This window comes from Apostichopus japonicus, chromosome 15 (genome assembly GCF_037975245.1).
Source record: "Apostichopus japonicus isolate 1M-3 chromosome 15, ASM3797524v1, whole genome shotgun sequence".
In the NCBI taxonomy this organism is placed as follows: domain Eukaryota; kingdom Metazoa; phylum Echinodermata; class Holothuroidea; order Aspidochirotida; family Stichopodidae; genus Apostichopus; species Apostichopus japonicus.
In genome coordinates this window covers 26,799,739-26,814,840 of record NC_092575.1, presented here as the reverse complement: position 1 = coordinate 26,814,840, position 15,102 = coordinate 26,799,739, and the positions used below count along the sequence as shown (strand labels likewise).

The window sequence follows — 15,102 nt, the reverse complement described above, 5'->3', positions numbered from 1 at the left end:
TTAATCTTTTACCTGTATCTGTATATTGGGGATAGACGTCAATGTGCTTACAAAAAAGGTGTATCCTGTATCAACGATGTGCTTTTACTATTCCATGAAATTGTGTCGCATTTAAATAACAAGGAAACCACTATATCAAAGTTAAATGGATGTGTGCCGAGAGATTGGCTTCGGTCAGCTTGCGAGTCTACAAGCCTCCATGGCTTCTTTCGTGAGTTCCTGCTTGTGGGAAGATCACATATACATACATACATACAAAGGTGTTGTTATTTGATTTCTCCAGTGCATTCAATACAGTCCTCCCGAATCAATTATAATAATTAAGGATTTATCGATATATTATTGAGCCATGACTCATACATTGGATGGCTTACTTTTTAAAGGGATGGCCACGACAAGTTGTATTGGAGAAAGGGTTGTCAGATAAGTCAGAAATAAAGTTGGTGTGCTTCAGGGGGGTCCATTATCTGCTATATTTATATCTGCATTATCTGCTCTATATACACTGATGAAATCATATCTAATGTGCACATCCCAGTCACAAAATATGCTGACGACACTGCAATATCATGCAAAGTATCCAAAAGCTCATTTGTCTGTGATCAATCAAATTACTAACGATCTGTTAACGACATAGTATCAACATGTGATCAAAAGAATTTGTTCCTCAATCCCAAACAGTCGAAGGACATGTGCTTTGCAAACATGAACATAAAGCATGGAGGCCTTGTGTTATCAAAATCACAAAGTGTACAAATACAGGTGGTCTGAGGTTGAGAGAACGTCCAAGATTGACTATTTAGGGGTACACATTGACGACAGACTGACGTTTAACTATCATATATCAAATAAATTGAGCAAGGTGTACCATAACGTATCTATTTTAGCTCATATTGTGTCATTTTTTAAGACAGGAGCAAAGGAATGTATTCAATTCTGTTTTCCTGCCGCATATTATATCGCTGTTTGGTATCACTTTATATCATGTGAAGAGAAGAATAGACTAACGAAGTTTCTAAAGTATACAGCGTATATAATTGAAAGTAGATACACATTTATAAAGAAAAATCGTGAATACCTCTGCTAAGACTGAATTCATAAGAATGACAAATACTATTAAAAACAACCAACACCATCCATTGCATGCTACACTTATGAGTCATTTAACTACATCCAGCAGAAATCTTAGAAATCCCCATATCTTGCCAAAATACAGAATTCAGCTGTACAGAAATTCTTTTATTTATCGTGTTGCAATATTTATTCAGTCTGATCACTTAGAACCTCTTATATAATTTGATGTCTGTTTCATTTATACGTATTTACCTTTTAGTAATCATTCTTAATAACTAATAGTAATATTTTATATTTTGAACATTATTTTATATTTTAAATGTATTTTATACTCCTTTTTATAAATATTTTGTTAAATATTTATACTGGTTTCAATAAACATTCGAAATATATGATTATACAATATATTATACATATCTCATGAAGTGTATATAGTATATATATATGAACTATATTTTACATTACTTTATATTACAAGAAAGTTGTTTCATGTTATCCTCACCAATTTAATTAATCATGCGGTTATTTGTGTCCATTCCCCATAGGTATATTCAATCCAAAGATTGTCTTTGAATCTTCCAAACCAGGAACTAATTTACTCGAAGCGGAGAAGCTTAAGTCAATCTGTCGTCAAGAAGATAGATTAGTAAGAAAACACGATATGTTCGTCACAGAGTGCAGGAAGACAGAACTCGTAGGTACGAATGTTAGCATTTGCTGTCCAAGTTGGTCACTGGGTTACGCTATTGCTTTACTGAACAACAAGTCATCATGTGAAGACATAACAAAGGATGATGTCCAGAATGCCCAGAGCATATTACGCCGCTGTTCACAGTATTACATATCTGGCCAACTAACTGCTTACGACGAAACTAATTGTGGAGACCTACCTTGTGAATGTGTTCGAAGAAGGTTGATCTACATTATATTTTCTTTTCTGGTTCCTGACTCTTTTGATCAGGATATTCAAAATAGTGACAACGAATTAAAGTTCTCGTTGAGTTTTTCACCGATCGAACTATGTTCATCGTCCGAATGCGTAGACAAAATACTTGATGTCTACGAAGATAACTTTAAAAACTCCAAATCTATCGATGATGGCTTGACTAAAATCGTTGGGCTTGATTTTTATGTGAAATTTACCGTTTTTGATCAACTCTTGCTTGTCGATTTTGCCTACATTTTGGCAGGAGGAGTTGCTGTCACCATCATCATTTGGATCTACACGAAATCATTTTTCATTACCATCGGCTCATTGTTAAATATGGCGCTCTCCACTGTACTTACTTTTTTCATTTATCAAGTGGTATTTGAAATACCTTTCTTTCCGTTCACTAATATCGCAGCCCTTATTCTCCTAATTGCAATAGGGGCAGACGACACATTTGTCTTCGTTGATTTATGGAAGATCGCTAAAGCAGAATTCGGAGAAGATGAAAACCATCGCGTGGACGCCCTGGAACAATCCACACGGCATGCTCTCTTTACGTTACTTGTAACAACGCTGACAAGTTCTTCAGCACTTTATACGACTGCTGCAACAAATGTGATCGCGCTGAAGTGTTTTGGAATTTTTGCTGGTACGATTCTTATCGCAAACCTTTTTTACACAACGACATGGCTACCTGCCATTTTAATTATTCAAGATAAATATTTTTCGACAAACTCGAAACGGAATTATCACAACCGTTGTTGGCGATGCCTTCAAGCACTTTACACATCATTATCGGCTACGGTGAACAGATTTTTCCAACAGATTTTACCAAACTTGATCTTAAAATTACGGCTTCTATGGATTGCTATTTTCATTCTTTTTGGAATATCTGGGAGTATATTCGTATTCGTTTATCCTCGGTTAAATATTGCAGATGGCAGCGAACTCGCACTATTTCGACACGGTCACATTTTAGAATCTTATGACCAAATCTACAAAGAACGATTTGACTTCAATAATGCCAACTCTGGAAATCTGTTTCCTCTTTCGTTCATTTGGGGTGTACTCCCTACAGATGAAACAAATATGTGGGATCCTTTCGATTTTGGTCCACTCGAATTAGATGCCGATTTTCAGTTAGGAGATTCAGAAACTCAAATTTGGTTAGTGGAATTTTGTAAGGATCTAAAGAAGCAAAACTTTGTCAATAACGAGACAAGCTATTGTTTTATTGATTCGTTTATTGATTGGATGAGCCGACCATGCTTCCTAAAGTCTGAAACAAGTTGTTGTCAAAGGTTAGACTTTCCGTTCCCAATGTCAGATTTTCATTATTGTGTTCAAAGTTATACGAGTCAGTTTTGCCAGAATTCTCTTTGCGCAAGTTTTGCTCCGGGCTTACGATTCGATCAAAATGATTCAATCAATGCTTTATACATCACTGTCGATACTTTCACTCCTTACACCCTAAGATATAGACCCGTTGATGACTTGTGGAAAAGTGTTGATTCTTGGATGGAAATGCAGTTATCCACTGCCCCTCCTGGCCTTAAAGGTGGTTGGACTTATAGTCAAGTCGGAATTCAACTGCAATTTTATGATATTCAAGATGGCGTCTTGGCAAACACAATCTTTACCATAAGTATCGCGCTTAGTACAGTATCCATAATGATTATAATAACAACGAGGAATCTTTTGATTTCTTTCTTAGCAACTGTAACGATTATGTTAATAGTCATTACCACGATAGGCTACTTAGTCTTATTTGGCTGGGAACTGAACATTTTTGAGTCTCTTACATTTACCCTTGGGGTGGGACTGGCTGTAGACTTCAGCATTCACCTTGGTGTGGCATATAGGACAGCACCGTTTAAAGATAGAAAGTTAAGAACAAAGTATGCAATGGACACCCTTATGTCATCCATTACTATTGCAGGGCTTTCGACATTTTCAGCTGGTGCTCTTATGGTGCCGGCCAGTGTCATAAGCTATACACAGTTAGGAACATTTCTAACAGTACTAATATCATTCAGTTGGCTATTCTCGGTGTTCCTGTTCTTGCCGTTGTGTGCAACAGTTGGTCCAAATGATGACGTCGGTCAGTTGTCTTGGAAAAAATGTAAAAAATGGTTCCGGAGGCAAAAACCCTCTACAGGAATACCTAACCCATCTTTCACAATTGATTAACCATCATTGTAACCAGTGTCCCCGTGAGAGAGAAAGTATGCAAAACGTACGGTACCGTCTTTTAAAGCTTTTGTTATTGTTTATTGCTACAGCAACGTACCATCTGATCAGGCGTTGATGTGAGTTACATTTGAAGACATTAAACTTCACACTAGGTCTTACTAGTATTAAGATTAGTGTTAAGAATAGTATTAAGGTCTTACTAGTATTAAGACTAGTATTAAGGTCTTACTTGTATAAAGACTAGTATTAATACTACTATTAAGTTCTTACAAGTATAAAGACTAGTATTAAAGTCTTACTGGTGTTAAGACTAGTATTACGGTCTAACTAGAATTATAGACTAGTATTAAGACTCGTATTAATGTCTTACTAATGTATTAAGACTAGTATTAAGAACTAGTATTAATGTCTTACTATCATTAAGACTAGTATTAAGTTCTTACTAGTATTACGATAAGTATTAAGAACTATTCTCTGTCATTGGAAAGTTTCCGCTTAACAATTACTGTTACAAAATATGAAATAATCTCCCAACTGGTATTAGACATTCGTAATCATGAGCTTCATTTAGGTTTCAACTAAAGAGTTATCTAACTTCCAAGTACCGTGATTGATATTATTGTCAATTTTGGTTTGTACATTTTGTTTTTCTTTCTTACTTTGTTCTGTTATTTTCTTTCTTTTTTCTTTAGGGTTACTAGCTTTGATAACATTTTATGTTTTTTGTAGTATCCTGTATATACCATTACTGCACTGTTTTTGTATGTCTATGTATATGCGAAATATATATTAACTGTACTGAACTAGTATTAAGGTTTTACTAGTATTAAGACTAGTATTATGACTAGTATTAATGTCTTACTAGTGATAAGATTAGTGTTAAGGTCTTACTAGTATTAAGACGAGTATTACGACTGTATATTAATCTTACTGGCCATCCAAGTTGTTGGCGTATATGGTAGAACTGTTAAAGTCCTTCGGAAAATGCAAGAAGATTTAAGTGAAATCTTATGGGTAGTCGTCCTAACTATCTGAAAATGATTGCTGTGTGTGATTGACACATGCATGAAAGAAAATTTGGAAACGAGTCATTTGTAGCTTGCTGCGATTTTGATGCAATGTCTAAGTTGCCTTGTTGGAGCACACTCTGGTTTGTCTTGTTTGTGAGTTGCTTGGACACCAGGTTTACTTGGAATGTACAATATGAGAAACTTAATAGCCACAGCATTACGACTGAAAAATAATAGCCCATAATATTGTCAGATATCAATATTGTATTACTGAATCAAGGAACTGTCCAACTACAATGAAACCTGTGACTTTGAAATCCAACTCATAGTTATCATCACACTCTCAATACATGTTACATTAAAAACTGCTTTATCAATGCCGAATGAAAATATGTGAAATAAACAGTTTTAATGTGCAGGTAGCCTAATATTTGAATATTAGTACCAAAAACCAACGAAACAGATAAGTGAACACTCACAACCGAAATCAATGCCATATAATAAAGTATTACGGGCAGACCAGAGGTACAACATCTATTTCCAGTTGGTGTTTCCATGAAGGTCTCTAAGTACGTTGGCGATTCTTCCGAAAGCAAACAAGCGATCTTAGAGATCGACTCACGTTCCGGAGTTAAATATATAACGAGTGACATTTCGAGGCTGTGAGTCTAACCTATTTGAAAATCTTTAAGAAACGATAATGAGTAAATTTAATCATTAATTTCAATATCAACGTATGTCATAAGATCAGTTAGAATTACTTAGATTGTTACATTTTGGTATATTTGGCCTTAATGCCTCAGAGAAGTTTGTATAGTCGTCTGGGGTAATAGGTGAATAAATCCTGGTTCTATCATGAACGTACTATCATTTTCTGCTCTGTTATCGTCTAAGAGTGCTTCGTGCTTCATCCTGGTTTTATATTCCCTATGAGCCTCGAGAAAAAAAAAAACGATATTAGGAATAACCCAAAGCAGACTAAACCGTTAGTACTCTCAAATCATACATCGGTTTACGAAAGCAGTGATGAAAATAAAACATTCATTATATCCTTGAAACTTCAATTTGCCAAATCCAAAAATAAGCTAAATGTTAAAAACTTTTGGTTACTTGTCATACATGCCTAACATGTATATATGTGTATCTTATCAAACATTTTGTGATGAAGAGATGGCTATATTTAGTCCCATCAAGTGACCCCCAGAACATATAAGAAGGGATATATTTATCTAAGCGTTCATTGAAATATTGAAGAGGTATTTGTCTAAAATCACATATCCTGCTAAAAAGTGATAAAAAAGAACAATTTATATATAGAACAATAAACCACTTATTGATGCGAGGTAACGGTACGAAAATTTGCCTTAATTACACTGGACAATAGTTCCAATTGCATAGCATTAAGATTAATATATTCAATCGAATTGTCCATATATCTGTAAGGTATATATGCCCGCGCCTTTTTGCCACAAAAAGGTAGATCAAAATACTTGAAAAGTCACTTCTATTATTACTTTGTAAAATGAATGAAATGAACAAATGTAACAGAACGTGAATCAATAAGAACTCGTGACGTTTCATTTGACATATTAAACTAACTTCCCTTGCAGCGTTTACTTGCCAGTACAGACGATTCCCGAATACCCTCAATACCCAGAAGCACAGATAAAAACTACAGAAAACATAGAAACGAATTACTGTGGTGGCCCGCACCAAGTAAAATTACCAACAAAGTATATGTTATGAAAACTTATTTTTGTTTACATTTTTGGAAATTGATAATTAAACGCTATCAAGTCTCAGACTTTAGAAATATTGAGCGTTAATTGATGGCGCTGTTTCTTTTGATCAACTACATCAGTGAATTAAATTTTGCAAGCAAACTATAGAGGCGTAAGAAATATAGCTCTCGTGTTGGACCTGCGCTCGAATTCAGACAGTCCGGTCCTTGTATCTGTGGACCATAACTTGCCATCGATCTCGGGTTTGGTATAAGTGCTTGCAGTTGCTCATGTATGCTTTGAATGAACCACACTTAGGACATTTGTAAACGACGGTTACACCACTACAATATATGATCTTTAAAGAGGTTATAAAATTCGCTGTCAAAGTATTCCCTAGAGACCTCTCGAGCTGCCACTCGTAAAAAAATTCAAAGCTGCCCACCGCAGTTCATCTGACGTCATCAAAGGAACCATTTCAGCCAAAGCCCACTCCCCGCCAGTGTTTCCGCTAAGCCGCTATTTTAACACAATGGCTTGCCGATTTGACGCACTGGCGTTCAGAGAGAGAGAGTAAAAAAGAGGGTTTCATTTTCTCCTGAATTTTATACAGTGTGAATAGAAAAAAAATCGTTTCAAAAGGCATGGTGTTCAGAACTTCAACTTGAAGGGGAGAAATTAGTACTGTAAATTATTTCCAATTTATTGTCAGAAATTTTAAGTAGCGATCGTTAACTGTACCGTTGCTATGTTTTCTATACAGATTCACGCAGATTTAGCTCGCTTGCTGTAAAACTAAATCATATAACGTAACGTGCACTGATGCATTGCTTACACTACGATGGTGTGCACAACCAGTGTAAATATAATATATGTATAGCCTACGTTACATTACATTGCAACAGGGTCAGAAATAAGCGGGGCGACGGGCGATTCGCCCTATCAAGTGCTAAAAAAGCCCTCTGAAAGCACAATTGCGAGGGCGAAAAAGAAAAGAGAAATATAAGAAAATCGCCCTCGTAATATCAGGTGTCTATGTAAGTTTAATTGTGAAATGATTTTGCTTTAGCTAAGGTTTGCAGAAGCAGCGCGAATCGCGCAAACAGTTCTCACAATCCCGCATCAAATTTGAAGCAGTGCAGGAGGGTCGCGCACAATCACCGGAAACTTTCCGCACAGTCACTGGCAAATTACGGCCTCCACTAAGCAATTTCAGTACCAGCGACAATAACCTAAATCCCCCGACCACATGGTAGCCTAACTTCGCACTTAGTAAACATGGAAATCTAACCTAGCCAACTGTGTATTCGCTCAAGTTGTGTCGCAAATAAAAAATAAAAATATCCAAGAAAAACTGCAATCTTCGGCCACATGTTAGCCTAACAACCAGACTAGTCAATGGGAAATGTAGCCTAACCATCGGTTTGACAAAAAAATAATAACAATACTTTGCGTAGCTTTGTTAACATACTTTCCTTGCTGCTATCGTCGCGCGCATGGTAGCCGAACACCACACGTAGTCAACGGGAAAATCTCCTTATCCGCTGAAATTGTGACGCAGTTAGCTAGAACTAAAATATCCATGAAATACTGCAACCTTCGGTGACAGCCCGATATTCATAAGGTTCTATATTTATAAGGTTCATTGTTCATAAGGGTCATTATCCATAAGATTCATTGTTCATAAGGTTCGCTACTCATAATGAGCAAAAAGGTTCATTGTTCATAAGGTTCGTTATTCATAATGAAAAAAAAAAGGTTCGTTGTTCATAATTGGTAAAAGGGTTCGATATTCATAATGGTGAAAAAGGCTCGTTATTCATAATAGTACGAAGGGTTCGATATTCATAATAAGATAAGATAAGATTCACTTTATTAAACCCATTTCGGGTAATTAAATGCTCGATGTACAGAATAAGATGGATATAACATTAAAATACAGCACATGGAAAATGACTCACATAAAACAATAAGACAATAATGGCAAGACTAAGTATGATAAAAACAGAGAAGGTGTAACCAGAGGGCAAGAACACTAGCGATTGTAATTTTGATTATGGATTCTGATGCACTGTGGGACGAATGAGAAGAGGTGACGATTGGTTTTGGCAGTCGGCAGCCTCATCCTCCCGCTCTGAGGAATCACTGCATTTTGAAATTGTCTATGCAGTGGGTGGTCGGCATCCTTTAAAATCTTGTCTAATTTCTGTTGGAGTAGATGGATATAACATGATGAGTAAGAGGGTTGGCTGTTGCCAATTATGCGGCCCGCCTGACGGATTAAAGAGTCTATACGGTTCTGATCTTCCTTTCTCGCATTCCCGCCCCAAGAAATCAAATTGTATTTCCATACCCCACAAATGGTGGAAGTATAAAACATGGTCAGAATACGTTCATCAATTTGAAAAGTTTTCATTTTACGCAGACAGTGCATTCTAGAGTTAAGTTTCTTCAGTGTGGCATCCACATGGCTATGCCAGGACAAGGAATTATCAAGTACAACCCCTAGGTATGTATAGTGATCCACACGCTCAACATCATGGGCTTTAATACGGACAGGACTCGGGATAGCCCCACACTTACGGAAATCTATTACCATTTCCTTTGTTTTATTAACATTTAAAACCAGGAAATTACTCTCACAATATTTCTCAAAATCACTGATTTGCTCAATATACTGGGTGTCATCATCTTTCGTCATCAACCCAATCAGGGCAGTGTCATCTGCAAATTTGACGAGAGAACAACTCTCGGCAGATGACCTGGCATCTGCTGTGTAGAGAGTGAAAAGGAATGGGGCCAGAACCGTACCCTGGGGTGCTCCTGTATTCGAGAAGATGACGTCAGAATTACAACCCGATGACCTTATGGAAACATACTGGGGCCTGTTTGTGAGGTAGTTAAGTATCCAATTAATAAAATCACATTGCACATTCATTTCCAGAAGTTTGTTGGCAAGGATATGGGGCTGTATAGTATTGAAGGCTGACGAAAAGTCAAAGAACAGTATACGGACTGAGTTACCCAAGGTGGTGTGCTCTAAATGAGAATACAGTGACTCTAGACTATATAGAATTGCATCTTCTGTACTCCGGTTCGACCTATAGGCGAATTGCATGGGGTCTAGAAACTGATCAACCATTGGTTTTAGATGCCTCAGGACCAGACGTTCACACGTTTTCATTGCCACTGAAGTCAGAGCAACAGGTCGAAGGTCATTCATGCACGCAATACTGTTTTTCTTAGGGATCGGAATGATACACGACCTTTTCCAAAGTGTCGGTACTGTCTGAGTATTAAATGACATGTTAAAAATAACTGCAAATATGTTACACAATTGATTTGAACAAAGTTTAAGAACACGGGGTAGTAATCCATCTGGGCCAGCTGCTTTTGATACGCCTAGTTTAGAGAATTCAACACGCACTTCATGTGCAGTAACAGTTAAAAACTGCTCAGGATACGACTGCATAGATAACATTTCCCGTAACTCACCAATCTCATGTGAAAAATCTAGGTGATCAAACCGATTGTAAAAAACATTAAGCTCATTTGCATATTCACGGGAAGTGTTTGGGAGTTTATCAGTCGATCTATTGTCTTTCATGTAGCAACTCATCAGTCGTATACCCGCCCAAACCTCTTTCATATTATTTCCAGTAAAGTGACTGTCTATTTTACACTTGTATAAGTCCTTTCCTTTCTTTATTGCCCTGTCAAGTTCTTTTTGCACAGCCCTCAGCTCATCTCGGTTGTTTTGCCCGAAAATCTTCTTCTTTTTGTTGATGATCTTTTTAACCTCCTTGGTAATCCAGGGCTTGTTGTTGGGATACACCTTGATCTGTTTATCCGGCACCGTACAGTCAACACAGAAATTAACGTAATCCGTGATTGTTTGGGTGAGCTCGTCGATGTCCTCTGAAGCGTCAATGAATACGTCCCAATCAGTGAGGTCCAGCGAAGCTTGTAGATCCTCGATGGCCGCGGGGCTCCATTGTTTGACGGTAAGTAGCTTTGGTTTCTGTCTCTGAACAATAGGTCGGTACGCTGGTTGCAACAGGATCATGTCATGATCAGATCTTTCCAATTTGGTAATCGGTTTAGCTGTGTAAGCCCCCTTCACGTTTGAATAACAGAGGTCCAGGATTGCGGCATCTCGTGTTGGGCATTGTACGTGTTGATAATAGTTAGTATTGTTCCTCTTCAAACTACAATGATTGAAGTCGCCATCAATTACCATGAAGGCATTGGGATGTGCTATCTCAAGGTCTTGTATGATAGTACATAGCTCGTTAGCAGCAGGGGTGGCAACATTGCGGTTGGGGACATACACTGTAAGATGAATCACATGGGAGAATTCCCTGGGGAGGTAGTACGGCCGCAGTCCTACTGCAAGAATTTCGGCATTCGTCGAACATGAGTAATGCTTCAATGTAACGTGATTGGGGTGGCACCATTGTTCATTCACGTAAAGACAAACTCCCCCTCCTTTCTGTTTCTGTGATAGCTCCGGGTCCCTATCTCCCCGTATAAGTGTAAAACCATTAATATCAACGCAGCTATCAGGAATAGTTCCATTGAGCCAGGTCTCTGTATAGGACATCATACTAATGTGTTTGAATTCCCGCGTATAACTCATACAGCTGTGTAATTCATCCATTTTGTTATTCAGCGACTGTACATTTCCCGTAATGATCGACGGTAGGTATGGTTTAAACTTACGGGCATTGAGTCTCTTCCTTACTCCCCCTGCTTTCCCTCGTTTTCTTTTCTTCATTTCACCAGGCAGTTCCATGTTCAGCAGTTCTTCGGCAAGGTGGCCCGGCCTAGGCTTAATCGAGCGTAGTTCGGATGCCGTATACTAGGCCGATGACTGTGAGTTGTGTGAGTCAAAAAATCCATACTTTGACACAAACCAGACGATGAAACGATTAATAAAACACGTAAAAAGGTGAAAAGTACGGAAAGATCGATATTGCAACAGGAAATGAGACGTAAGAACAGCATTACACGATGAAATGGGTAAAATTTGAGAGAAGACGATACGATACGAGCTGCGTCGCCACCAGTGCAGCGCCAAAAGTGAGCAAAAATAGAGCAAAGGGTTCGTAATCCATTATGAATATCGAACCTTTGTTTCCATTATGAATACCGGACCTTAGGAATTATGATCTATTTTATTATGAATAACGAACCTTTATTTCCATTATGAATAGCGAACCTTTTTATCGCAAAAATGCATGTTATGAATAACGAACCTTATGAACAATGACCCTTATGAATAGCGGACATTATGAATATCGGGCAGACCCCCAACCTTCGACCACATGTTAGCCTAACAACCACACTAAGTCAATGAGAAATGTAGCCTAACCATCGGTTTGCAAAAAAATGCGTAGCTTTGTTTACAACGTTCAATTTGTTGGAAATCGGCAGTTGTTTGGAAGGTTTGTGCTATGTCTTAAACAGGGAATGTTGTATTTTACGTACACCGTTGCTGTGGCGATGTATTGAAGGTTTTAAATTTGATTACTTTTCAGCGGTATAATGATTTCATATTTAGTAGTGAGTGATTTTATCCACACACGATAAAACACATGATTTAAGGAAAGGGCACCTTAGCGGAATTAAACCTGTGTTTTCTATTTCAGTTGATGAGTTATTGGTTTTTCGTCATATATTCGGTGGATTGACGTTATTTGCCAAACGATCGCAAATTTTGAAATTAAACTTTTAATGAATTTGCTATACGGTCGCAGCATTATAGAAGAGCTTAATTGTGCTCACTTGATCCTGATGAATGCTTACAACCATTTCCGTAAACAGCATATTGAAGTTTGGAAAAGTGCCCCCTAAACCTTGAAAAGCCCTCGTAAATACATTAAGGGGGGCGTTTTTTAACTTTTCATTTGCCAAAATAGCCCCCCAAAGCCAAATATTAATTCCTACCTTGCATTGCAAGTGGTGCCCTATTTGAGCCAAATATAGCTTTGTAAAAATAAAGCGTAATACGCAACGAACTAATTCATTATTATTTAGCAATCATCGTTTAAATAAAGCTCAGGGTTCCATGCCTCAATTTAAAATCAGACATTGGATTGGCCGATATTTAGTACTAATAACTGTCGGCAAAAGTTAACATCGTGAAAAGTCACGAAAGAATTGACCGATTGTGTTTTTGGTTCAATAAAAAATTTGGCCAGAATTTTTGCCTTCTTGTTTTCATATGAACCTTAAATTCCTCATCAAGTTTGACGAGACAAATTATTAATTTTGGTAATGTGCAGGCTGACATGCCTCCAAGTTTTACAAACAACATATCATTTTATGAATGAATGTTATAAACTTTTTTGACGACTGTGTACATCGTCACACTACCTTTTTATCAATCGTAGCCTATGTACATAAATCGTTCTCGCGGCATCTGATGGACGTCTGTGAATCTATGACTATCACTTTACTACGCAAAAGGCCAAGTATTTTTCTCCCCTTCAAACAGAGGAAATTTCATTACAAAATCCCTTTATAAGCATAGACCCCAGGGGCGTAGCCAGTATGTAGCATTGAAGGCCTGGGCCTACACTTTTTTGGCCAAGTTATCTTTTTTTTTAAAAAACACCCAGAATTCAAATCCATAAGCTTGCTGGACGAGTTTTAGAGTCTAGACAGGAAAAACTATTGAAATGAACGTAGCAAGAATATGGCTAAATTAGGTGACCTATTCTTCTGTCATATATATAGGCTGTCATTTCTATCGCGTGCCGTTTCATTCAACACTCTACCGGCCGAAAAAGACTAGGACCCGATCTTGTCAGTTTTTTTAATATCTAGTTATGAACCAGTTTACGCAGATAATATTTCAGTTGACAACATTCCACAGTCAAATAAGCCTATCGTTGATAAGATGACTTTACAGAGCTGCAGCACTTTGTTGCCTGTTGTTGTCACGATCGGCATTCCAAGTACCAAACAGCCTTTTCGATAAACATTTACTAGCTACAGTTGTATCAAAGACAATTACTGGCTATAGTTGTATCAAAGACATTTCTGGCCTATCTTTGTATCTACAAGTATCAGAAGTTGAAAAGTAAGACTATACTCTGTTCATGTACCTTGCTAATTTTAAATACATTATGTAGTATTGAATTATGTACTATTTTAACTCGTTTGTTACTATTTGGGTCATTCCGTGTCAAATCACGGATGGCTGTTGCTGCACCCTTTCCAAAATTTCCCAAATTTATTGTATGATTGGACCACCATAAAATAAGCATATTCTGAAAATTTCAGTTGCATTGCCTTACAATTGGCCGATTTATCACACTTTGAAATTCCGCAATTTGTCGCCACCATGGCATTTTGGCATTTTCTTGACTATTGAGGTCTCATTTCTCAGCAATTGAACATTCTACTACCTTTCTAATACAGATGCCTGAAGAGTCTATCCCATAGAACAGGAAAATAAAAAATTAGGCTACAAAAATATTGTCTTGTGGAGTTAGGTCAACTTAAAAGTGTAAAAATATTTTATTTTTGTACTTTTCACTAATATTACAAAATAATGATTACAATGCTTTCCTAGACTATGTTTGCAAGTTGTGCAACTCTAAAGTTGCTATTTCATGCTGCGATTCAGCATGAGGTAGGGGTTTTGATTCCAATTTTTTTACCAAAGTAACCATGTTAGAGGTGTCAGGGTTTACACTTTATTAATAGTATAAAGTTCTTACATAGTAGAGCACAGCACATCATATCAGAGTACAGAACAGCACATCATAGTAGGCGCCCTTTTCAGTTTTTACCACTTTTTACTTATTCGCGATAATTGACATTTTTATTGCGCTCTCATCTACCTATTGACATTTGTCACATTTTGTTGGCGATGACACCTATTTATTCTTCGTTTAACTGCAAATTAGCAAGGCCCGGAAAGGGTAATTTCCGGCGATCTAGGGAGTATCTTTACTCAAAAAAGTTTCTGTACGCTCCGCGCCAACATGTGGTGGCGCTCCGCTTAGATAGTGTCGAAAGCGCCCCTACATACCATTTCCGCCCCCCTGGCCAGTAGGCCTATCCCTAGCTCCGCCACTGAGCACAGCACAACAGAGTACAGCACAGCACAGCAGAGTACAGCACATCACATCATAGTGCAGCACAGCGCAGCCCAGCGCAG

The 15,102-nt window shown here is 37.6% G+C and overlaps 2 protein-coding genes across 2 annotated transcripts in view; one reads left to right on the top strand and one right to left on the bottom strand.

Annotated features, from left to right (window-relative positions):
- The window catches only part of LOC139981254 (protein dispatched homolog 1-like), a 9,361-nt gene extending 2,758 nt beyond the window's left edge, over positions 1 to 6,603 (top strand). Inside the window, exon 4 of the mRNA XM_071993489.1 lies at positions 1,620 to 6,603. Within this exon, the coding sequence (XP_071849590.1) occupies positions 1,620 to 4,195 (2,576 nt within the window). The 3' untranslated portion in view covers positions 4,196 to 6,603. The remainder of the gene's footprint in view (positions 1 to 1,619) is intronic.
- Positions 6,604 to 8,964: 2,361 nt separating this feature from the next.
- On the bottom strand, positions 8,965 to 11,724 carry LOC139981421 (uncharacterized). The gene has a single exon (XM_071993793.1). It carries the CDS (start codon positions 11,722 to 11,724, stop codon positions 8,965 to 8,967), a length of 2,760 nt encoding a protein of 919 aa, XP_071849894.1.
- Positions 11,725 to 15,102: the final 3,378 nt, after the last annotated feature.

Coding starts and splice junctions, on each gene's coding strand:
- LOC139981421 (XM_071993793.1), bottom strand. CDS start 11,724: ATGGAACTGCCTGGTGAAATGAAGAAAAGAAAACGAGGGAAAGCAGGG.